Below are 26142 nucleotides of genomic sequence, written 5' to 3'. Positions count from 1 at the left end.
CCTCACCTCCAGCTGCAACTAGAAACAAACCATTATATGCTAAATGCTTATAGCAAATCTTCACGGATTACTGCCCTTGGTTAATGGAGTATGAACTGTTTGAAGTACCCAGACTGAGCATTTAGCAACACATCAGCTTCTTGCTCCAAATTTATAACTTCTAGTTGCCCTAGTGCCAAAGAGTTTATAACGCATTTTCAAGAAGAATTCTACTTGTAGGAATGGAGCCCAAAAGAAGAGCAAGTGTTGTTTTACTAACCATAAGCTCAAGTTTCTTATCCTCTGCTAATCATTAATTATTGCATCTTATAGAGTTTAAGAAATAAAGTTTTCTAAGAAGTACTTCAGGATTATTGTAATATATGGAACTAGGTCTTAAGAGTGTGTTAAGAACAGATTGCATACATACTTCCAAGCATACTTCCAAACTCCTGTCCACTGAGACACAAGTTCCTTATGTTTTTCTTTGCTATTCACCCTACCCACTCCTCCCCTGTATTTTCCACCTGAAATTACACTACATCTATTGCAATCCCTGATAGAAGGGTTTTGGGGTTTTATTTCCTCTTCAAAAACATGTTTTTGGGTTCCCATTTGGAAAACAAAAAGCCCTTCTTCACCATCATAGTTCATGGTTGTTTTTTCTGTGTGACTATTATACTGTAGCTGAATATGTACATACATTGTAAAAAAGCCAAAGAGTTTTATCAGGAAGAGAGTGCCTTACTGAATTAAGGTAGCATGTCCACCTTCAAAATCAATGTTACAGGACATGGATCTGGTGCCTTTATTAAAAAAACATTATCAACATGAAATGAGGGGAATGGACCAGGATCAACAATAACTTGCTTTTTGCACACACAATTGCTCATAAAATGTGCCACTTGCAGAAGTATTCTGTTGGGGTTGCCTAAACTCTGGGTACCATTCACATGCATCTGACTGGATTCATGAGGATGAATTCTCACCACTAAGGATTCATGAGACACATGTGCCACCAAGCAAAACTCACTATGACTAATTTAATCGAGATGGGAGACTGGTAAATGCTTGTACCAAATTCATCTTTAACACAGAAAAAAAAAAAAAGTAAGCTGCATTTGAGAGTTCCAATAACATCATTTGAAGTATGCTGATATCAAACAGAAATCATCACAGCGCTAGTCACGATTATTTTTTCTATTTCTTGTGCCCTTACATTTCTTCAATCTTTTATAAACTGTTTCATAAAAGTTTCATAAACTTTTAAAAATAGCTTCAAACAATAATATTTACAAACACCTAGTTCTGGCAAAACAATACTCAGGAGAAAGGAAACAGCTTCACCCATGTCCCTCACCTATTTCATTTTCTGTAACCAATAATACAGCCTGCCACAAAGTTAAGAGGGAAGGTAGGGCAAAGAAGATGTTTCTTCCAAGAATGACCTCTACAAATCTGAATTAAGTCCGCTGGAGACAGCAGAGTTAGTATATTTTTATATGCATTTAAAAGAGTGGGGATACATCTGCTGAAAGAGACGCTGAGAAATTCAGGAATCCCAAGCTCACAATGGTACATCTATTTCATCAGTATGTACATCACTGCCTTTCACTGTTACAAAACAGTTGTGTATTTTCCCTAGACAAGCATTGTTCTGTTTCTGGCAAGACCACTTGTGAAACGCTAAGTTATCTCTGCTGTAAGAAAATTTTAAAAAGTAAATAAACATCACTTGATTGTAAAAGGGGAGTGAACAGAATGCTTCCACTTCCAGTGCACGGGCAGCTTCCCAATGCAGTTTTTTTAGAGATCAAATGCCACAGAACACATTTGAAAATTGCATGGAACAAGCTCCACAATGAATCTTTTTTTTTTCTGTTACCACTGTGGCAAGGGAGAATTACATACCCAAAACTCCCTTATGGATATCTGAAAACCATCTTGAAATGGATATCTTGAAAACCATCGGAAAATCATCTTCCGCCCCTTCGAAAACAAAATATCAACAATGTACAAAATTTCATAGACAATCTATTTGATGTCCCTCAAAGGTCAGTGAACTTTTCCACCACTTTTCCTGTAGCACATTTCTGTAACCTTATTCAGTTTTCTTTCTGCTATCTTCCTGTAATTCAGAAGACAATGAAGACTCCCATATGATGGCCATCAACACTAGCAGATGCCAGCAAATTAAAACACAAATTATGACTTGTAATATGCTGATGTATCATAACTGCAGCATCTCTCACAACTGAATCATCAGATAAAGCAAAGGTTTCTGAGGTGTCAGTGCTTTTTATATACCTGTCCAATTAGGCTAGGGCCAGCACAATCAAGTGTGGATTGAAACTGAGAGTTAATTACCAGTATATAACCACAGTTTCCATCAAGTATAATAAAACACAGAGAGCAATTTAAAACAGTTCTTGGAACCAAAAGTTGGCTTTAAAGTGTCTTGCAAAAGTAGAAGGGGTAAGAAGGGGAAACAGTTCTTGCCTTTTGGGAAGTAGGGCAGCCTACTTTTACTTTTTGCATTGTAACTTTGACACTATTCTACATAGAAGTCTAAGGGAGAAGGGGAAGAGGAGGCATTATTTGTCTGCTTTCTTTAACTACAGAAAAAATGTTTTTCTGTTACTTTATATTAGGGCTGCAGCCTGTTATCTAAATCAAATTACATTATGGTTTACCTAAACAAAGACATAAAGGCTCATTAAAAAGAAAAAAAGCACTGTCTATTCCACCAGCCTAGAAAGGCAGCAAACATAACATGGTGCTTTTTCACAGTCATTATGCTACTCAAGTTAAAGCACACATGTGTGCTCTTATCAACAACCAGCAAAACAACGGCAGCTGAGCAGTGGAAAGGGAAACATAATATTGAATTCTAACTTTCTCAGTTCCTAAACCTTACTTTGTCAACTGCCAAATGACCTTTCACTTTCCATAAGAACACAGTAACTTCAAAATATTTTTTCTGAACACTTCTAGCATATTTATCAACTTTAATACTGAATTTCAAAAAAAAAAAAAACTTGTTAGTACACCTGAAACATAAATTAAGCACAGACTCAGTGGATAATACTGTCTTCTACAACAGTATGAAACACAGATACATTACCTCAGGTGGTGCAAGACTGAGAACTATCTCCTAAAGAGCCTACTAGTCACCTTTAGTTACAACTACCCACACAGCATTTGACTGCAACTTTCCTATATTCATTATCCTAATAATTCAGTGTGGTTTTTAAAGAAAGAAATAAGAGAACAGCACAAAACCAAAAAACTGGCAAAAAAAAAAATTAATAAAAGATCATTTATTTTGACCATACTTTGTGGCATATAAAGCCTCTGATTTCTTGTAGCATCCTCTGTTTAAGTAGTATGTACAATCATTACCAACATAATTTCAGCAGGTCTATAATATTCCTCTGTTCAAGGCATTGACAATTTCCTTGTCAAAACCATTACTCTTCCAACTGGCTCTTTTTATTTGTAGTCCAATGGTGTATGATGCAGACTAGAGAGTATTTTCCCATTTATTTACATTAGAGTCTTAAAAAGCTGTGCTAAACCCACTGTATAGTAATGCCCAGGTAGAAGTTTTAACAAAGGTGTTCTATATATCTCCATGTTAGCAAGATCCCTGGAGGGCATCATGGGGTTAATACAATGCTTTCTTCATCATTTCATTGTATTTACAACGACTACATCAGTGGCTATTTTTGATTATAACTTCTTTGTGAACAGCCAACCGAACTTGTTATTTGCATTTACAGCTTTTCTGGCCCAGTTTCATGAGAGAATATTGAAGGGCTTGCTATTAATTCAGTAAAAACAACATTAAAATGTATTCTACAAGAGTAACTGCCTATGTTTTCACTTCAAATCATGAGAGACATGGTAATAACTGCAGGCTCCCTCATGAAGAGATTATTACAGTATTCTGAAGAAATGACTAAACTCCTATGAAGTGCTTTGTCTCTGTGGATTTCAAGAAGTTTAGCCAAGGACACAAATGAGATGATTATCGTTTGGCAAAAAGGGAAATCTGTAAGCAAGGGCCACACATCAAGCAAATGGCAGAGTGGGCGATATAGTCAGGTCTTCAGATTAGTGTTCCAGCAGTATAACGCCATGTGGCCTTGCGAAATATCCTTTAACCCATTCAGTTACAACAGAGAAGCATCTGCAGCCATGCAAAAACTATGCTGCACAAGCCTCAACAGCACAGGAACAGGAAAACAACTAGCCACAAAATACCTAAAAACATACAGCTTCCCCACCTGAACCATCCCCACACTAAACTTCAGAGAATAAAATGAAGGAAATTACATGGTATATAGCTTCTTATAAACTGATGGTGCCTGAAGGAGCAAGATCACACATTCATGTATATTTCACCATAATCTTTCTCTTCCAAGGACATTGCACACAAGTGTTCCTCACACTGCTCTGTTCTCTGCTCAAAAACATCTGTGTTCACAGCAACATACACCCAGGGAAATCAAAATGAAAAATCAGACACGTGAAAAGAACCATGGCAAACTCAACCTCTAAAAACTGAGTGAACTGTACAATAAGAAGAGGCACTGTAGGGTCAGAATACTACAAAGCCTGCAACCACTGATCTCCACAGGTCAGTCTTGGGCCAAGTAAACACTGACATGAAACCACAGCCACCTTCACTCCATCAGCTTACTTGCTCAACTAAAGAAAGGTATTTCAGTATAAAAGTGTAATTCATCAAAACTCCTGCTCTTCCAAGGCATCTTCAAGCATCTTTACTTTCAAGGAACACAGATAGGAGGTTAGCTAAGAACACCAGCTAGCCATGTAACCACCCTCGTTTATTCTCACCAAGGTGACAATCACAAGCCCAGTACTGGTTTGGGGGTTTCTCTCCTCTATTCTTCCCCATCTTCATTCAGAAAACTTCAAGGGGGTGGGGGTGTGTCCCCAATTCATGTTTCTAGTCCGAAGAAGCAACTCCATGAGATATGTATTCAACTTGCCCTCAAAGCCCCTCAAAAACACACTCACCCTACCTCGATTTATGCCTGTTTCCCATTGCTGAATGGAATATCTCATGAAAAGAGGGGAATTGCACATGTAAGAGCCTTCACCCAACTGTAACATTCTATGAAGTGATAAAACCTCATTGTTTATATGTGTGAGAGAATGCTCACCCCCTCTCCTCTGTGGTTACGAAATTTGGCATGTAAATCTAAAAACAGCTGCTTCTCTTTCAAATCCAATACATTGAGAAGATGCTAGAAAAGCTACTATATGCAGGTTACATTTCACTATGCAGTTCTGCCGATTCTACAGCCAGTGCTAGAATGGTGCAACAACATACTGTGCAGTCAGGAGACCGAGCAGCACTGCCAGGCATCCCAGCGAATGCCCAACCAAGCCTCCCATGGGTTTACACTTTAGGGATGGGTGGGAATACAGTTTCCTCCCTCCTCCATCCTATTATTGCTACTACTACTATGTCTTCATAGCTAATCATAATAAATCCGTGCTGTACACAACCTCGCCATTGTGTAATCATTGCCTTAAACTGCGCTGTTTAGGGAACTTGAGCTGTGATTTTATTATTCTTTGTATTTAACAGAGATACCGGCAGGAAAACATACAGATCAATTCGCTCTCCAGGCACGAGTGTCTAGCTGCTCCCTCCCCCACCACAAAGCAGACGAGGAGGAAGGGAATAGGAAAAGGGGGGGGGGGAAGAGGCAAGAAACCCTGTTCGCACCTACAACAAAAGCAATTAGGAGGGCCGGAAGGGAACAGGAGCCCGCAGCCCCCCAAGGTGCCGGAACGCAGCACGCCAACTTGCCCGGGGAAGGGCTGCCCGGAGCCGGGCGGGCAGGAGGTGACTACAGGGGGGGAGAAAGGGAGGGTTAAGACGGCACCCCCGAAAGCCCCATTCAAACCCGTAACCGCCGGCCGCGCGCCCAACTGTCACGCACAACCCCGGGGCTCCGCTTTTACACGGTCCCTCCGGTTTTCATTCCTGCCCGTGCCCAGCCCGGGATCGGCGGAGCGGGAGGAGGAGGAGGAGGAGAAGGTGGCAAAGGAAGACACGAATCGCCGTGCAACCGGCCCACTTACCCAGAAAATGACATTGAAGCCGAAGATGAAATACTTGATGCAACAACTGACTTCAGGCCCCTTGTAGTGCTTCCCGGACATCCTCTGCGCTCATGAAGACACTTTGCTCGCAGCCAGGTTGAGAACCAAAGTGGCGGGGGGGGAATGAAATGAATAAGAAGAGGGGGGGACGGACGAGAGGGATCTATCCGGAGGGGGGCTGGGACGGCGCGGAGGGCAGGGCTCAGCGCCGGCTGCTCGCCGTGGGGAGATGTGGCAAGAGCGGCGCGACGGCGGCTCGACTGCGACTTGCCGGGCGCCGGGGATGGCCGGCGAGCAGCTCCCACCTCCTCCTCTTCTCCCGCATGGAGGAGGCCCCGGCTACTCGCAGCGGGAGGGGGGCAGACAGAAGAAGAGGGGCGGCAGCCAGGGAAGGAGCTGCCGGGGCAGAGCGGGGAGCCCCTCGCCACCACAGCCCGGTACGGTACGGTACGGCACGGCACTGCCCTACCGGAGCCCTCCCGAACAACGCTCGCTCCTTCCCCCGCCCCCACAGCGGCAACGGCGGCCGCGCGCGCCCCGCCCCGCGGCGAAGGGGAGGGGGGGGGGGGGGGTGGCGAAGAGAGGCTGGCCAGCGGCAGCCGCGGCGGCGTAATCGGCGGCGCGCCTCGCCAATCGGCCTGCGCGGCGGCGCGCTGGGGGCGGGCCGGGGCGGCCCCGGGCGGCCCCTCTGTCTCACCACCTCCGTCCACCGCCCCACCGCGGTGCTTGTGCGTGTGTGTGTCTGGAGGGGGGGTGCGCGGCTCGGCCGGTCGGGGGTCGTGGGGGGGGTGGTCGTGAGGTGGCTCCCGCCGGGGTGGTGCCGGTCTTTGTGTGAGGGGCCGGCCCGGTTGTGGCTGTCGCCGCCACCGCCTCAGTTACGTAACGGGTCCGGCGGGGTGGCCGAGGGAGCGGCCGTGCAGGGCAGCCGCGGTACGGGGAGCCTGCCGCGGGGCGCACGTTACTGACCGCCCCGGCCCGCGCTGCGGGGAGCGCCGTGTTGCTCGTGTTCGGAGCCCGCGGGCAGTAACGGGGTCTGCTGAGCCCGTGTCTTCGTTACGGGTTCGTAAGTCCGAGTGCAGGTGTCTTCCATCCGCCTTCCGCGACGTCTCCCTCGGCAAAGTAGCCGGCGGGCTCCCCGAGCCGCGGCGTTGCACACAAAGCAGCGGTGCCAGGCCGGGGGTTTCCCTCTCTCCCTCCCTCCCTCCTACAGCTGGGGCGGCCAAAGCGGAGGCAGTGAGGAATTGCACAGCCTGCCTAGCGTGAGGGAACGGGGCACAGCGCTCTGTAGCCTGCTCGGGGAGAAAAGGCAGGAGAGCAGCACGGTTCTAGCTTGGCAGTGGTAATGAGGAGGAGCAAGACCGTAATTGTACTGTAGAGGTTATTCTGAATGGGTGCCTTCAGATCACCTCCCACTTGAACTTGTATGCACTGCACGCACAGGAACGCATGAAGAACCATTTTACAATGCTTTCTAGGGTTCATATTTTAGCATACTCTGAATTCATGCTGGACTTGCCAACTGTAAAGTTACATGGCTTAGCTGTATTCATAGACTGCTTGGGATTCAAGAGTCCGTGTGGTCTGGCATTAACAGAATAATTAATAGCATTTCTTTGCTGAAGAATATCATCGTTTTAGTGTTTCAAGTCTGTAGAGTCTTCTGATCTAGCTGCAAGTGCAATATTTTAATTCAAAAGATAGAAGACTTCTTTGTAATAAATTAATTTCCCATCTCTATAAGGTTGTAAGATAACACACTTCAAAAGTATGATGTTGTTAGAACTACAAAAACTAGTCTTTGGTTCAAGATCACTTCATACTCATTATGGGACCTTGGTCATGTGTCTTTTTGGAAAGAGAAGGAAAATATTTGTCTGTCAGGTCTGGTAGATGTTAAGAAAAAGGATCTGCTGAAAGGGTTCCATGAAAATAAGCAGTTATAGGTAAATGAGAAATTAATGCAACACGTCCATACAATTTAACTATGACTATAGTTTACCACATGAATGTTGTCCCTATGTCTATTGTTAGGGTATTGTTAACACTGTGTCTTTGCAAGACCACCCATGGGAAGGAGGCAGAAAAGGGTGAATAATTAGTAATCCTTAGGTTCTGTACCAACGGGTAAAAACACATCAGTACATACATACAGTAGGGTATGGTAATAATGTGTTATATTAAGGTGCTGTTTTTACAAGTGGCTTCAAATATTGGTGACAACCTGTACAAACATTTGTAATATTCCTGTCATAACACCCTGCTAACACCACGTGTTGGCACCCTTTAGCATTTTAATGCTTCACAGGCAAGAGGAAAATATTGCAGAGTAATATTGATTACAATAAATTCAGTAACAATCTCAGACGGTTTGTGTATTAATCCATTCATTCCAAATCAACAATTTAAAAAGAAATGCAAACTACATAAATTATAGCATCAGATTACATGAATTCACTCGCTTTCTCAGTCAAGAATAGTATCGCATTGCCGAGTCTCATTTTAATGTCAAAAGCATTTCACATTGTCCCGTGACCTGATCAGCTTTAAGAGAATTTAGGATGTCTGGTGTTAATGACTAGATTGCCCACTTGAGGAGGGTATTGAACACAGAACCTTGCTCTTTTTAATTCACTTTGTGTGTAGAGTTCCTGTGCAGCCTCAGAAACCAGCAACCAGACAGCAAAGGCAGCAGAACAGCTTTGATGTAGGTAACTGATCTTTCCGAATGCCAGCTGGAACAGAGTCCTCTGCACCTGCAGCAATCTCTCTGGTTTACAAACATATTTTACCTCCTGTCCTAAACAAACAGGGATAGATTAAAAAAATAAAAAATCCTTTGGCTTTGTGCCATCTCGGATGGATCTCTTCTCACATGCTTTGGCCACCTAGCTCTGGAAGCTGAGCAAGATGACTGTGACAGCACTTTAAATTCACTGTTAGTTATCAGTCAATACTGAGTTCCGGTGTGATGTTTTGGCACAAAAGCCTTAGGTGATACTCAGCAGGAGCGACATACCCTTCCCTGCAGTATGGCAAGACAGTTATTCAAATTCTGTTAGTTTATAATTCAACTGACTAGTCACAGGAGTACTGATGGACATATTTCAATGACAAAGCAATGTTTTTAGTAGCACAGTGCTTCCTAACACTAGGTAATGTTTTGATTTACTACTGACATTGGAGAAGAAGTCCCATCCAAGTGATGAAATACACTTTTCATCTCTAAGATGTAAGTATCAATGGGCTTCTGACTAAAGACTGGAAGTTTGAGAAATTTGCATAAGGGGAATAGTTGTGGACTCTAAATCCTTACTTCCCACGTAATTCCTCAATTCAATCATTTCTTAGATCCATCACCTCTATCTTTATGTCAGCTCCTTTTTTTGATCTATGAATTCTTTGACATTTTCCAGAGAAAAAGAAATGCAAGTCTGAGTGACTCAAGATGAGAAATGGCTAAGCAGCACATTGAAGACCAGAGTTCCATGAGTTATCACATTGCTAATCTCACCACGTGCCACTTTTAGTGAGATAAAGGGTTGTGGTCTAAAAGGAGTTCAGTGTCTGTGTCCATAAGTCTTGTTATTGCCTAGACACTTCATTTTAGCTGAAATTCATAGGATAGCAATATTTTTCCATGGGGAAGCCATAGAGCTTTCTGACATACAACAAGACTTATAGAGTTGGAAGTATTATCTACCTCAGAATATTTTTCAATCTAAATACCATACTGGTTCGTAATGCCATTTGTGTTTATTTGATGGTTTTGCAACCAGGAAAACACTTTGCTTTCTGCTTAGCAAATGAGCGACCACTGATGAGGGGTTGGGGTTTGGGTCTAAGAGGAGTTTTAAGTAAGAATTCTATAGAACCCAACTCAAGTGGTGATACAAGTTGTATTGGCCTTGGTGGAATTACATGCTGCGTCCCAGCTGTGAGCATGACTTCTGCTTCCCACAAGACCAACACAAATCTTTTCATTTAGTTCACAGGTGCAAGTACTGATAGATTACTGTTAAGGCTAACGCTTGTTAGTGGCTTTCTGGTGAGCGTTGAGCTGCTTTTTCATATGAAACTTAGCTCTCAATACTGGATAATAATATCTCTTTGCAGGACCAACCCAACATCATTATAATCTGATAACAAGAACGCTGTTAAGATGATTCACAGATTATTAAGCATGTCTATACATTTACAGAGTTAAAGGCCAGAATCTGAAGCTAAGGTGTACCAAATAATAACTCATAAGCAACTGCATTATGTCTGATTTTACTTTCTCGAGAGAATATGTATTTGGGCATTAATTTTTTTTCTCTGAATGCTGTACTTTTGGTGTAAGGATCCATTCTTTCATGTGTTCTTAAGAATTTCTTAAGAAGCTACAAGTTGTATTCACTCCACTTCTGACCAGCATTTGGCAGATTTTAGAACAAAGATGATGAGAGCTACTAACCAGGATGCAAATTACTTAAAGAGAACTACCAAGTATCCACAATAATGGTCACAAAGCCTACTGAGCTGAGCTCTGCTGCTTGCAGTCTGCCAGCTGGTTTGTTCAAGATGAGCCCAGACAAGTCTTGCAGCATTCTAAGCAGATAGACGTGAAGATGGAGCCTCAGAAGTCCGTTTAGAGCAAACATATGCAAAATGAGATATGCAGACCGTTAGTGCCAGAAATGCTACTTTGAAACTGTAGGGAAGAATAATGCACCCTGCTGTTTCTTTCCTTCGAGAGAGGGAAGAGGTAATTTTTCTGCCCAGCACAGGGAGCTGCTACCTCTGCTGCTTGTGAGAGGAAGGGTGGGAGCGGTGGTACACTTCCTCCCTCTCGCTATGCGGTCAAAAGCAAAAGAGCGGCGTTTTGGGCTGCAGCTGCACCATGGTGCTGCTTGGGGCAAACATTCAGAAGGACAGCTCTGTTTATGTACTGCAGTGCCTCAGCAAGCCCCTGTTCTGGAGAGTTTTACAGAGTTCACTCTTACTAATTCCCCTGACAAGTCTATACAATGATGAAGCATAAATAGTCTGACGTACCTAGTCCATAGCTCAGTCACACAGTGACTGCAGGTGTGGTTCCATACACTCCTACATCCAAACTGGCTCCAAAGTGCATAAACTATAAAGTACTTGTTACAACCATTCTATGCACAGGGCAGTGACGAGGCTTAATGAGATAAAACATATGCATTATTCTACAAAAGAAACACAGATTCGCAGTCCTGAATTAGAGGTTGCTACAACCAGAATATGGGCAGTCGCCTCCCCTTTTGGTACTGTTGCTTTCGTTGTTAGACTCCAGTAAGTACCAAATTTCCCTTCTAACTTTGTATTGCTAAAGGCCCTGGACAAACTCTTCAAATTTGGAAACTTCCATTCCTGAACACAGACTATTGCTTGTGTATATCTAAAGGCTCTGGTGTAATTCTTGCCAATGCTCCATCCAAAAGGGCAACCGATGTTTATCCTACGATGAAGCACCCTATGATTTTCTAAAGTTAAGGTCCATTAGGTTTTTCAAGGCCCTCTGAGTTGCTCTCAGCCATTCTTCATCAAATAACACAGGACTTCCTCGCTTCACAGCTCAGAGGTTTAACATATGGTGTTTACTCTGTAACAGCACTCAGGAGAGTGAGGATTTCCTCTGAGTGTGTTTTAATGGTGATAAGATTTTCTTCAAATCCACAATTTTTAGTAGTGTTTGAGTGTGTTTCCCTCCAAGGGTTTTCTTTACTCAACCCTAAGCCACCTGAGCTTCCCATCCCTCCTCCTGTGCAGATTTTTGTTTTTCCTGTGAGCCTGAATCAGAGTTATCCACATGAACAATCCCTCAGGAGTCAGTCTGGCATCTCTTTCCAGGCAGATCTGTGAACCTGTCAGAAGGTCAGTGAGTGGAAGCAGGAGTTAGGATGAGAGAGCGCAAGACTGCAAATCTAATGGTTGTAGGCTTTAAATGCAAGTTGCAGTCAGAGTGGTGGGATGGGAGGCTAGCAGACCAATTCATCTCACAGCCCAGCTTTTAGAAAAGCTTTCAGCCTGGCCTGACTGAAAGCCATGAGCTACAGAGGAGCTAAAAGGTGTTGGAGCAAATGTTTGGCCAGCCTGGTTGAAAGCTCAGCCGCCAGACCTCTGTGCAGGTGGGGCCTCAAATCATCTTGCTGAGAACAGAGTGGGAAAAGCCAGCTATGCAACAAGCTCTCGTTTTAAATCTAAGCAACACTTTTCCCATTGCTTTTTAGTTCAAATGGCTGTAGAGATGCTGTGATCTGAAGGCGCGCTGTGTCATTGCCTTCACAGCAGAGAGTTGATCCAAAACCTTCTGGGGAGAGTGCTGAGGTACTCAAGGGAGTCAGCACCTGCTGGAGGGGGCACCAGATCTGCAGGGCACTCCAGCTGCAGAGAGCCATCTCCTCACCTGTGGTAGGAACATGCTTGCTCATCTGGGCTATGGCAATAGGAGTGGCAAAAGGGCTGCCATCTTTGTGACTTCAGTATCTCCTGTCTGTCAGACTACGTGACAGAATGTATCCAGGGCCTCTTAACAGTTTATTAAGACTTTACAGGAGGTCCTGCAAGTGAGCTGATTATCCCAAGCAAGGGATATGTTTAACCTGATTTACTCGTAATTTTGTGTCTTCCTACACACCTCCATTCGTATCTGACAACAGTTAGCACACAGCAGGATCAAAGATACCAGTTTCCTTTACATTTGGTATTAACATTTCTCATTTCTCAGATGTTATGCAGACAGCTGCCACAGCAAACATAGCACTTTCAATAACACCAGCGAACCAGGTATTTTACAGCAATATTCTATGTAGCTTATACTGGTGGACCTGCTTAGGAACAAGGTAAATTAAATACTTACAAAACCAAAAACAAAACGCATTCCAAAAAGGCATAAAATAGCAGTACTAGAGACATTACAAAACCATGCTGTGTTGTCAGGGCTTTTTACTTCCCATAGTAAGGTGGGAGGAATGCATCCTGCCTGTGGTAATGCTACATCTTTGGCAGATAGTCCTCTTTGCTCAGCAATAGCATGCTGTTTGGAACAGGATTAAGTAGCAGAAGATAAGATTCAAGCTAGCCACACAGTTCCTCTATTTACTTGGGAACTCCTCTATTTTGAAAAGTTCAAAGAGCAAGTAAACTGGGTCCAGACTTTGCTTCTGGACTTCTTCCAGGTGCGAGGTTACACTTCATAAATAAACTGCACATATACCCTTCAGGCACCTTTAAAAGGCAGGCGCTTAGAAAAATGTACAATTTACTTGTTTGCAAGTCCAATAAAAAGAAATTTCCAAGTCTTTCTTACTCTCTCCAGTTATATTAAAAAAACCCCCAGAAACTTCCCTGCAGATGAGAACAGAGTAGCCACTAATATTCTTGTTGGGTTGAACAATTACTTTTGAAGTCTATTTCTTCAGAGGCTTGTTGTTTGCTACATGCTTCACCACCCGTGTTTCCCTGTGAGTTGGGATATGGAGAATTTGTTTTGGTTTCCTGCTCTGCTTCTACCACACTAATTATACCGTCAACTTTTTTTTTGCTGTCATAGTGCTTTAAGAAAATTGAACTGTGGGTAACTGATATCTGAGACAATATCTGAAAAAGAAAAGAAATCCCACCCCAGAGTTATTTGTAGATTCACCTCGGTCTTACCATTTCAAGTACCACCATCACATCTTCACATATCTTCAGCATATCTTCAGACCCTTGCTCAGCTATTAAAGGGCCCTGAGATTCCCAGGTTTGGCACCTGAGATTATACTACCTTGGAGGCAGGGATTATGTCTCCTCCTTGTTCCTGCAAATGGCAAGCATAAAATGCTAGTGTTGCAACAGCAAAACAACTAAAGTGAATCTAATTAAAAATTGTACCTCTCTGTTGTTTGGAACTCAAGGATACAAACATATCTATAAATGCACAATGCGGACCCAGTAAATACAATAATGGATGTGAAAGTGTGAAGAAGAGACTGATAAGGGGAAAAAAAAAAGAAGTGATATCTTCAAGAAACAGATGCATACTTTGTTCCTCTTGTCTGCTTTCAGGCAGGAGAAATTTGCCTTTTGAAGTAGGCCTCCATACTCTGTATAATATATCAGTCTGCAGCCATCAGTAGAGCTGATGTTTTTACCCAGAAGTATTAACCTTCTTGAAGAGACTGCCCGTGAGTAAAATAATCTTTCTCAAAAGAAAGCTACTTTTGCCCAGAACAGACATTTCTGCCCCGAATCACAGTGACATGAACCTTAGTGTCTAAAAGCTTTACAAATTTTATGTCACCAAATTCCCCAGACCAAAATATGTGGCTGCTATGTCATGACTTCTCAGGACTTTGTAATGCTATATCCCAGCTGAACAATGAACTGTTAAGTGTGTCGCACTTACGCATACACATGTGAAATGAAACACTCAATGAAAGCTGTGTCACATATGTAATGGAATGGAAAAAAATAACAGGAGTTAGGGAGATTTTTGTCTCAGCAAAGATCTACCATTTTCTTAAGATATCAGCACAGCTTTTTCAGTAGATTTGAAAAGTCTGAAATATTCATTGTAAAGGTAAATCTGCTAAACGCATCAGCTGTTTAAAAATGTTAAGTTATAAAGGGGGGGGGAGAGAGAGCTTACAATGAGTCCATTGTTCTGCTCTGAGCACTGTCACTCAGAGCCAGGAAAAAAAACGAGAGCTGGACAAAAACGAGGTCCAGCCATCTAGTGGCAAATTACGCTGATGTTTGCCTTCCGTGGGCCTCTATGTGCTCCGTAGAGAGAGAAGGAGACATTTCCCCAATTTTGATAGGTCCAAGACCTGGCAGCTGAAACGCATAGGACTCTACAACTGCCCGAAACGAGGATGGAGAGAGGTGGTGGCTGGTCTCTTCTCCCATGTAACAAGTAATAGCTGTGTCAGGGAGGGCTTAGATTGGATATTAGGTACAATTTCTTCACTGAAAGGGTGCTCAGGCATTGGAACAGGCTGTCCAGGGAAGTGGTGGAGTCACAGTCCCTGGGAGTGTTCAAAAAACATGTGGATGCGGCCCTTAGTGACATGGTTTAGTGGTGGATTTGGCAGTCCTGGGGTAATGGTTGGACTTGATCTTGAAGGTCTTTTCCAATGTAGTTGATTCTGTGATTCTAAGTTTGGCAGGAGAAGTAACCATAGGAAACACGAGGTCAGCCTGCACTAGGTAGACAAGGCAGAGCTTGCAGTCAGTGTTCTGTACTATACAAGTACACCTATTACTGTTGCCTGCTTATTGTACTGATCCAGTCTTTTTCCTAGAATATATCTGTGTCCTTGCGAGCTTGCACTTGCCACTGTGCCTGCAACTGTATAACAGTATTCTGGGAAAATTTTGGGTAGTTTTCCATAATTCCATAGCAGGGAACAGCATGTCTAGAGGATATGCACAACAGAATGGTGCAATGTGCTCAAGCCCCACTTCACACAAGGAAAAGAGAGGTGTAAGCCAAATTGTCACAATTGAAACAAGAGTGATGCACTCCAAGAGCTACACAAAGCAAGCCATTCACTTTCAAGCTAGGATAGAACACCTACCTACCAAATTTATTGAGACTGGGCTGTTTCGTATTCTGTGTGGTTACAAACTAACAGGAAAAGCTTAGTGTTGGCAAGGTCTGAAGAGACATCAAAATAGTAAACCATTAAATACTTCAAAGAAAGAATAAAAAACATACACTGTATATGCCTGAATACCTCTTGGTATTCAGCCCGGTATGCCAGAGCTCCTATTCCAAAAGCAATCTTAGCGTTTAGAAGCCGACATCTCCTTGAGAGTGAGTCCTGGAGGGCCTAGTATGCAACTTGGATAGGCACAGGGAAGAGGTATTCAGTGGGATAGCCTATGTAATCTGGATGTTAAATGACCATTATTTTCAATGTAAATTGAATTTTAATAAAAACATAAAGCAAATTACCTCTTTACCTAACTTTAGATGGATGTGCTTTTGTTACATCAACCAAAATTACAGATACCACCTCTCTTACATAATGACATCTGTTTGCTAACCTGTGGAGTAACAGCATGAGATTAAATTCCCTGTTGCTAAATTTTACTCCAAGCTATTTTGACTGCTACAGAACTCTTTTGCAATATGAAATTTTGTCCAAAGCACGTCCCATTTGTGGCTTATATATACATGAAACTGCATTGCAGGTTGTACTCAGCTACAAAACACAGAAGTACAGTCACACTTATAGCAGGCATAGCCAGTAAATTTCTGTGAAAATCCAAATGGTTACTTTGTTCTGTGAGAATTTTTGTAACTGAAAACAAAGTTTCATTCAAAGTAGTAACTGCAGCATGAACTGATTTTAGCAGACACATTTGTTCTTTATCAGAACACACAGTACTGGAGCAAGTACAGAGGATAATGCTTCCCTTGAGGTAGGGGATATCCTAAGTCAGCTCAGTGTTGCTTGCTGACAGCCACTAGTGTAGAAGAGATATACAGCTGCTTCCTACTAGGGTGATATCAGCTACTATATCTCAAACTCTTGCTTCTAGTTGTGTAATGTTTCTGTTACCTACAGTGGATAGCTAGAAAAGCAGAGGTAACACATCTGGTTACTACTTTGAAGTCGTATTTTGCCATTGATTCTCCTACCAAAAACTGGAAAATGGATAAGGATGCAAATTTATCATGAGTTTTGTCAGAGTTCTGTTCTAAGGAGTGTTTGGCCACGGAGAGGTTGAATCTCCCAAAGAGCAATTATGCTCATTTTTCATCTGGTCTTTATCGAACATGCTTTCTCACCTGGCTAACCTGAGAAATTAACTGCCCGGTGCCTGCAACACTGCGTTCCTGGTGGGATGGCTGCCTCATGCCATTTGTCTTTGCCCTTCTCATTTCACTGATGGATCACACCTGATTTTTGCCTTGAATCCTACACCACAACACTTTCCAAGCTGTGAAACTACAGATGTTAGAAGGATGATGAGCAGAAAGCCTTGAAAGTTCTCTGTTTTATCCATTGCGAAGCAGGGGCAACAGGTGAGCCACAATGGACTTTCTTACAGCATCTTAGTAAATCAGTGTCCAAGTTTGCTTCTTGTTCCTGTACTCAGCAGTCAGTAAGAGACTAGGGCAGAATGTTAGACTTGTGTATTCGGCTTCAAAATCTCTCAGCCTGCTTTTCCTTTTTTCCAGGTGAACAGGGCCTCATCTTTGGGATAGAGTAACATCCAACTCTGCATTCCTCTGCCATATGTTTTGGATATTCATTGAAACAGCATTATTTTTTAAAAGACTCAAAGCTGGAATTTAAAAGCTGCTGACTGAAGAAAAAGGAGTCGTGAAGGAAAGCAACAGGAGAGGGATCGATGTTCTTGGGCAGAAAATATGGAAACAGCACCTCCTTCAATTTGTAAAATACCCACAGGGGTCAGGGTGGGGTGGTTTGGCAAGGAGTACAAATGTACACAATCCTGTAGCCATTTGTGGCTGTCTGCACGCACAGCACCGCTGCTGTCTTGCTCTCTGCTACTCTGCAGGTTGCCTGCTACGCTCTGCAAACATGCTCCACTCTTGTGGTTCTTTTTGAAGCAGCTCATTAAAACAGATGTCCTAATACACGTCTCTTGCCCACTACATAAATAACAGTTTGCTTCATGCTCCTGCTATCCTTTTGAAGTAAATTAAAAAAGAAGGAGGAAAGAAGAGTATCCCTTCCCACCAGTGATTTCTGTTGTGGCTTTCGTGGCACTGTCATTCTGGGGCATGTGTTGCCTTCGTGCCCTTCTCAGGGTGAGATACACAGATTTGGTTTTCCTGTCTTTCTTCTTTGCCCTTCCCAAGAGTGTTCCCCCTTTGGTCCCTTTCCAACTCTCTCCCACCTCTCCTTCTCTGACAAAGCACTGGAAACACCACAAGTCTCATTGAAACTTCCTCGTGACTAATACTGCTATGGAAGGATCCTCACACAGTCTCCTGCAGCTAATAGTACCATTGCTTGCCACCCAAGTGTGCCTGTCTGGGGCATTCCAGACTCTTCCCTTCTGAGGAATTGTTCATCTTAAGCACTTTGTCCTTCATTTCTCTTGGCGATACTAACATTAGAATATTCCCAGTAAACTGAATGTCTGCAGAATGGGCTAGCTGGAGATGCTCACGTGTTCCTGTGAACCTGACAGAACCAAACCAGTAACACCAACAAGAACCAGCCAATCGCATACCTGGAAAGAGCTGGACCAAACTACCATGCTCCCTCTTTGGTCTCCCTTGAGAAACCAAGCCTGGTATATGGTTGCCAGCTCTCAGAGGATCTCTTCTGCTCTCCCACAGAGCAGTAAGCATTGACTTGGATTTCTGGCTTCCAAAGAACATGCAGAGAGCAGCCTTAGCTCAAAGACTGTGTAACTTTTGAACATTTAATTTTAGGTGTCGAAACCAGGGGAATCAGCCAAGCAATCAGCCTGTCCATTCCAGTGATTAAAGTATGTGCTGAGTTGTGGAAAAATATATGAAGTAAAATATCCTTGATAGACTATTTGGCCTGAATGTCATTATCTGGTACTTTCTATGCACAGAGGGACTGATTCTGCTAGCCTTGCTCAGAATGTAGCCAGAAAGCATCTTTACAGTTTTAAAGAGAGCTGATCAGTAAGGTACTTTTCATGAATGGAAGAAGCAAGCACAACCAGCAGAGGTAGATGCAGATGAATTAAATAGGCCTAAGAACTTTGATCCCACATGTGAAACCCCGGCTCCAAGTAAATCATTAGGAATTTTGTGATTTTGGCTGGGGGTGGAGAGGTTTTACCACACAGCTTACTGGGCAATGTTCCTACCAAAGTACAAAACAAAACCAGCCTGCAGAGCCAAGGGCTTAGAACGAGAGGAGAATATTTTCCTCTGTAGCCAAAAGCCCTGTGTATGATCACCGGTAACATCACTGGAAGCTAAAGCAAGAGATTACAGTCTATAAAATGCAACATCTCAGAGACGTTCCTGGTGGTGCAATAGCATTCCTGTCTGACAGTTGTCATCAAGACCTCTGGAATACCAAACAAGAATTCAGCAATTGCTAGTGCCACTCAGTTATATTTGCTTCTTTCTAGATGCCCGGGGGATGATCAGACTGTCCATTTCTACTCCTCTCCTTTGTGTGATGCCTCTAAGAGAAAGGGTTTACAGCCTTGGGTGTCTGCAGAAGTTTTGTTACTGGTGGCACGGGGATTATACAGAGACCATAGTGTAGGGACAGGGTTTAAATTGGACTCATAAGGTTTGGAGCTTCTTTTTCTGTTTGTACCTTACGGCTTTTTTACCACATAGTCTCTTAGCAGCTGTGCTCCCCCTAATGCTAGAAAAGGAAAATAGCCTTCTACTACGCAGTGCTGTCTAGGAGGAGATTCAGAGATGCTTCTCACACAGACAGACTTTCCACACCCTGTGGTGGTTTTTAGCCTTATGTTACATCTCCCAGCATGACTTGGCCAACAGAAGAAACCGAGAATGTGCGAGCTGCTCACTAGGCACAGCTCTGTGCTACGCTGTAAACTAGTGCACAGTTGCAGTTTCACCATGGAAAATGGATCTCAGTTGTAACTTCAGGAGGAGGTTGTTGGTCTAACCACTCAATAGTGAGAAAAGGAAAACTCTAGCTGCTGCCTTGCCAAAAGAAAAGAATCCAAACCCAAACCCAGTGTGACATGAGCCTGGAGATACACACTGAAGTCACACTACAGGCTTCCAGTTAGTAGGCATGTTAATAAACACCCAAACACAAAACCAAAATAAAACAATTTAATTAGAGGACACAAAGTAGGATCAAACATCCTCATCCTCACAGAGCAGCTATGCTGGGGCACACACAGGCTCCAGCCTCCTTTTCCTGGCACACAGAACCTGTGGGCAGCGATATGAACATTGTTACACAGAGCTGAAAGGATGTGCTGACTAAGGGTCGGGTCATGTAACAAGAACATGTTTCCTCTTCATGGGCTTGAAGGGTAAGGGTGAGCTTATAATGCAAGCCTTCAGAAGGACCAAGAAACACTCAGTCTAGCTGTGGTACAGCATCCTCTGTCAGAAACATTGAAGCTCTCGGCGTGTTAGTAGGGGAGCTGAGGAAATGAAAGCAGTGAAGACATCTCAGTGTCCTCACCCACTGCAATGGGCAGGGGCTTAAAATGCCCAACATACCTGTTTCAATTGCAACTCACAATTAATCGCTCACTGTCAGCGCAGTGGAGGAGAGATGAGGAAAGCACCAACAAGACATTCTCTTTAGGGCAATGGCTGGAGGGTGGCAGACAGGAGCACGGGACACCTGCTGTTGCCGTCCCTCCACCAGCCCTAGGACATGCTTTCCCACCCCCACCAGGATGACACCACTCCCACACAGCTATCCTAGCAGCCAAGAGGCTAGGCCAGGAAAACTCATCCAGGTTGGACATGACGCCATGCCTCTGGCAATAGGAAGAGCTTGCCGCAAGTCACGTCTGTCTTCATCCCTCCACAGAAGCTTGAGCCACCTCCTCCGCACACCTTCTGAGCCCTACTGCCGCCAGCTGAGAGAAACAAATCTATTGCTGTTTTAGTTAATTTTAAACCAGTGAAAGCTGATTATTGCTTAGCAAGCCTAATCCGTGCCTGCTTTCTAAATACAAAGGGAAAAGCATGTATGGTTTCCTTTATATACCAAAGCAGAGCAGACTAGGAAGAGAATCAGTTTAGGAATTATAAACCAGAGGACTTGATGAGAGCTGTTCAGTTTGATCCTTCTTCTTTCAAACCTGACCCTGCAGCCAGGAGCTGAAATTCTGCTGCAGTAAAGCTCTCAGCGCAGCGTGGTCAGCTGTGAGCTATCAACACCCCTGTCCTGCAGGCTCCCTCACACGTTGGAAACAAATATTCCTGCACGTCAGGAGCAGTAAATCTCAAAAGCACCAGCAGGCAGTGAAAACTCATGGAAACTTAGGTGCCCAGGGCAGCTGGAACAGCGGTTTGGCAGTACATGCCACGCTGACTGCATCGAACCGTGGGCAACACATGTACGTTGACACCAAATCCTCTTTCTTCACATTTAGGTGCATTAACTGTTTGAGTAAGGGCTTCCTCCCACATACCTATGTTCTGTCTCCCTTAATGCATGGCATTCTGCCACCCAGAGAGCAAAACGCGTTCACCTTCTTCTTCGGGTCACAGAGCAACTCCAGCCATGCTTGAAGCTAAGCAGTCTCCCAGCTGCCAGCACTTGAGTCTCACATCAGTTGAAGCTGATTTAAAGGCAGCAGTCATCAAAGTCATGTCAAACAAAACTGATCCGTTCCTCCTGCAAAAATCACATGGGGAAAGGCAAGGGCCGGCAATAACAGTCCACAGATCCTCTAAAAGAGTTTGGTGTGAGAAGCGGAGCTGTGCTGAATTGAAAGCAATGCAAGGAGGCTGCTAGGTTGCCCACATCCCTTGGAGAGAGGGCAAGGAAGCAAGCTCATCTGCAACCGTCCTTTGTCTTGGACCTCTGGCAGTAGAGCCAGACAGAAAAGAGCAATACCTGCACTCTCATTCCCCTTCTCTCTTTCTGCAGATGGCAAATACTCAGATTTTCAGACTGCCTTTATGCCTCCCCATGCTTCATCACCGCAAATATTTGCAGGACACGCAGTGCTTCTCTGTTTGACCTGTTCTGAGCTGTCTCTTCCTTAGACCCAGATCTTCCCTTCAGCCTCTTCTGCTTTGTAGGCTTTGTTTTTTCTATTCACACGGTTTGCTGGGAGCTTCACCTCCCTGCAGTGGTGAAACCTGACAGTTTTAACCTAAAGCCAGAGCTTCCCTATTGCCTTTGTAATGAGAAAACAGATCTCTGCTCTCCTGCTCAGGGTTTTCACTATAGACGCATACCAGCTAAACTTGGCCCACCTCTAAAAGGTTGAATAACAATCTTAAATACGTGAGTCCTTTCACATTTAATCTACAATACAATTCTTAAACAGCATGAGTACTAGCAGAATGGCACCATGACTTCATAGGTCTATCTATATAATCCCCAAATGAAATTGCTTCTATTAATCCTGCAGGGCTTAAAATCAGTTTCTGATACAGATTGAACAGAGTTAATGGGAACAGCTGCACTCAGTCCTGATGCCTCATTCTATGGGATAGACACCTTTTCTGGTACAGGCAAGGTCTATATGAGTAGCTCTTTGATAAGCATCACCCAAGCTTGACTGCAAGGAGCTTGGTGTCATTCAGTTTGTTGCAAAAAGCCACAGAGAGCTTCTTGCAGGCTTGCAAACTAAAACAGTGATTCTGATGAGCATGCAATAATGAGCATCTGGGGCTTGATGACACACAGTGACAGCAGAAAAACTGCAGATGAATGCCATCATCAGTAACAAGATGTTATAAATGTTCATAAGCTTCTAAGTACTTTCAGGGTAGTCATATGACAGAGCAGCACTAATCTTCCACTGAGAGCCTTGCTCCCCTACAGACATCAGCATCTTCTAATCATCTTCAGTGCAGTTGCTTTATCCTTATTAGCAGGGCCCACAAAATTGTTTGCAGAGGAGCAGGCTGGTCAGGTTATCTGGCAGCCTTAAAGCTGTCTCTTTCTGACAGATACCACATGTTCTGCTCTAGCAAGGGGCTAAGCCTTTCTTGGAACAGCCTAGCAGTAAATAAAGCTGAAGCCAGATCCAATTAATATATCCAAAGGGAAGCTGGTAGTATCAGGCAGCCAGGTGAGTTTGAAAGCTGGATTTCCACAAAATAATATTGACAGGAGCTGCAGATCAGTTCTGTTACCCTGCTCTACAGCCCCACATGCACTGTACAAGTGGGTCTTGTCTTTGGTTGAGAGAAAAGGTGTGATCTTAGTTGATATCATCTGAGGCAAGATAACTAATGCACGGCAGGTGAGAGAGCAAGCCAGCTGTATTTTTAACAGGAGCTAACAGTATGAAACAACTGACTGGCACCACACAGTGCGTAGTCCAGTGTGACTCAAATGCCAAAAGTGCAAACAGCTCTTCTTCATAGGATATGAACTATCACACACAAATAACACGTTTTTTTCTCCAGCCAAACGTCTCTCCATAAAGTCAGAGGGCAGGAAGCAAGTCGTTCCCCCTTGGGTAGATCTAACTAAAGACACGGAACATCCATTGCCACGTAACTTTTTTGTGGAACCATTTCCTACGGCAAATGTACGTTTGCAGAAGGCCGTCCTGTGACAGACCCCACAAACAATTGCTTCGGGGAGAAAACACTTCTGTCTTGTGATTTCTTGTCCTTTTCCCGTTGGCTTTCCATGCATATGACTGAATTTTAACCTGACTGGTTGCAAGGAGAAAATAAGCTCATTCGTTCTCAGTACACTCACATTTAAACAGTGTATTATATGTGTTCGCAGAGACCCTTAGCAGCAATGGCAGCCTCCAGTGCAAGGATGCCTAATCACAGTTAGGGAAAATCATAGAGCAATAACAAGCCGTGTACTTCGGCCACAGTCCCTGAAGTCAATGAATTTTTGTTTACACCCTCAATGATAGCTGACAGCAAAGGAACTGTTCAGATGGTTTAGTAAGATGTTATGCACAGAGTCAAAAAGCCAAAGCCCTACTTTTAGCATCAGAAGCCTGAGGATCAGAAGCCAAATCCTTTCCCTTACTGTCAGCTCAGAGGCCAGCACAAGCACGACTGAGCACTGACAGTGCCTGCAGGACTCCCTCAGCCAAGGACTGCCACCTTGCCCTAAAAGATGCCCCGTTCCATTTTCAACCTTCATTAAAGCTAACCCGGCTGAGCTGTCAGCATGACCCAGCAGCAGCCACATCCAGTGTTCACATTTAGCTTCTGAATCCTCTGCAGAGTTTACCACTGCATTACAGGTCTCTCTTCAGATACGTACCTAAAACAAGACACTAAGTGCCGTCTATGCATTACATCTACATCCATAACACAAATTCAGTTCTTCAGTTCAACCTGAGGACTGAAATAAAACACAAACTTGGTGTGTCTATAAATTTTACGATCTTCCCTCCCTACATTTTTCAAAGGAAAGCAGATTATCACTGGGATTTTCTGTTATTTGAGCTTGTCTTCTATCACTCCTTGACAGATTTGTATCCTCTTACCTTTGGAATGTAAAAAATGTGTATTAAAGAAGCTATCATGTGGAATAGCTGGTATTCTTGTAAGCTTAAGGAAAGTTTTGTTAATAGATTACAGTCCAGAAAGTTCATTTCAGGAGGTAAGATGAGGGATATTCATTAAACTTCCCCTACCAGTAAAACCCCTGCACAAATAAAGCACAATTGGTTTTGGAAGTATTTCTATCTTCAAATAGGTTTGTCTAGGAAAGAATCAAGTTTTTCCGGAGGCAATGTGATGCATCAAAGTCTGAGAAGACATTTATTTGGCAGAGAAAGATTATCAGCTCTACGTAGGAGAGTTGTAGCAATTGCAGCAGGGTCAGGCTTTTAACTCCTTTGCAGACACAGGCTCTGTCAAACATGGAAATCCTTTGCACCAGAAACGGAGGCTCCAGTGACAGGTGAGATTCCCTAAAAGTAGAATTATCTCTGTGGGTACGAATCAAGGGGCTGACTGGCACGGGTGATACAGTTGTGGGGGTCTATTACAGACCTCCTGATCAGGACGAAGGAGTTGATGAGGCTTTCTACAGGCAACTGGAAGTAGCCTCGCGACTACATGCCTTAGTCGTCGTGGGGGACTTTAACTACCCCGATATTTGCTGGAAGACTCACACAGCCAGTCATTCACAGTCTAGGAGGTTCCTCGAGTGCATTGATGATAATTTCTTAATGCAAATGGTGGACGTACCAACTAGGGGAGCAGCGCTGCTAGATTTAGTACTCGCCAACAAGGAGGGTTTGGTCGAAGTGGTGACGGTCAATGGCAGCCTTGGCTGCAGTGACCATGAGATGGTGGAGTTTAGGATCCTGTGTGGGAGGAATAGAATACCTAGCAAAGCCACAGTTCTGGATTTCCGAAGGGCCAACTTTGGCCTCTTCAGTCAACTGCTAAGGGAAGTCTCATGGGAAAGGGTACTAGGCGGTAAAGGGGCTCAAGATAGTTGGTTAGCATTCAAGGACCGCTTCTTCCAAGCTCAGGATCGGAGCGTCCCAATGAGTAGGAAGTCAAGTAAGGGATCTAGGAGACCAGCGTGGTTAAACAAGGAGCTGCTGGGCAAACTCAAGTGGAAAAGGAGAATCTATGGATTATGGAAGGAGGGGCTGCCCGCTTGGGAGGAATATAGGACAGTTGTTAGAAGATGTAGGGAGGCAATTAGGACAGCTAAGGCCTCCTTGGAACTCAATCTTGCTAGTCGGGTTAAAGACAATAGAAAGGGCTTCTTCAAATACATAGCAAATAAAACTAAAACAAGAGGCAATATAGGCCCACTGCTGAACGAAGTGGGTGCCCTGGAGACAGAGGATATAAAGAAGGCAGAGGTGCTGAATGCCTTCTTTGCCTCTGTCTTTACTCCTGCAGACTCTCGCCGAGGGCCCCGGATTTCTATAGCCCCAGAAGGAGTCAGGACAAAGGAGGAGTTTGCTTTGGTAGATGAGGATTGGGTTAGGGATCAGCTATGCAAACTGGACATCTGTAAATCGATGGGTCCGGATGGAATGCACCCACGGGTGCTGAGGGAGCTGGCGGAGGTCATTGCTAGGCCACTTTCCATCATCTTTGGTAAGTCGTGGGAAACGGGCGAGGTGCCTGAGGATTGGCGGATGGCAAAGGTCACACCAATCTATAAGAAGGGCAAGAAGGAGGACCCGGGTAATTATAGACCGGTCAGCCTTACCTCCATCCCTGGAAAGGTGATGGAACAACTTATTCTTGACTCCATCACTAGGCATATCAAGGATGAGGGGGTCATTAAGAACAGCCAACATGGTTTTATGAGGGGGAAGTCATGTATGACCAACCTTATAGCCTTCTATGAGGAAGTGACTAGGTGGAGGGATGATGGTAGAGCAGTAGATGTAGTTTTTCTTGATTTCAGTAAG

The 26142-nt window shown here is 43.9% G+C and overlaps 1 protein-coding gene and 1 long non-coding RNA gene across 2 annotated transcripts in view; one reads left to right on the top strand and one right to left on the bottom strand.

The window, feature by feature from the left end:
* Positions 1 to 6610, bottom strand: part of TSPAN5 (tetraspanin 5) — an 86822-nt gene extending 80212 nt beyond the window's left edge. Inside the window, exon 1 of the mRNA XM_065691532.1 lies at positions 6103 to 6610. Within this exon, the coding sequence (XP_065547604.1) occupies positions 6103 to 6183 (81 nt within the window). The 5' untranslated portion in view covers positions 6184 to 6610. The remainder of the gene's footprint in view (positions 1 to 6102) is intronic.
* Positions 6247 to 18644, top strand: LOC136020444 (uncharacterized). The gene is made up of 2 exons (XR_010615333.1): positions 6247 to 6560; positions 17306 to 18644. It is a non-coding gene; the product is annotated as an uncharacterized LOC136020444 (long non-coding RNA).
* Positions 18645 to 26142: the final 7498 nt, after the last annotated feature.

This window comes from Lathamus discolor, chromosome 1 (assembly GCF_037157495.1).
Source record: "Lathamus discolor isolate bLatDis1 chromosome 1, bLatDis1.hap1, whole genome shotgun sequence".
Lineage (NCBI taxonomy): Eukaryota > Metazoa > Chordata > Aves > Psittaciformes > Psittacidae > Lathamus > Lathamus discolor.
This window is presented reverse-complemented; position numbering and strand designations above follow the sequence as displayed.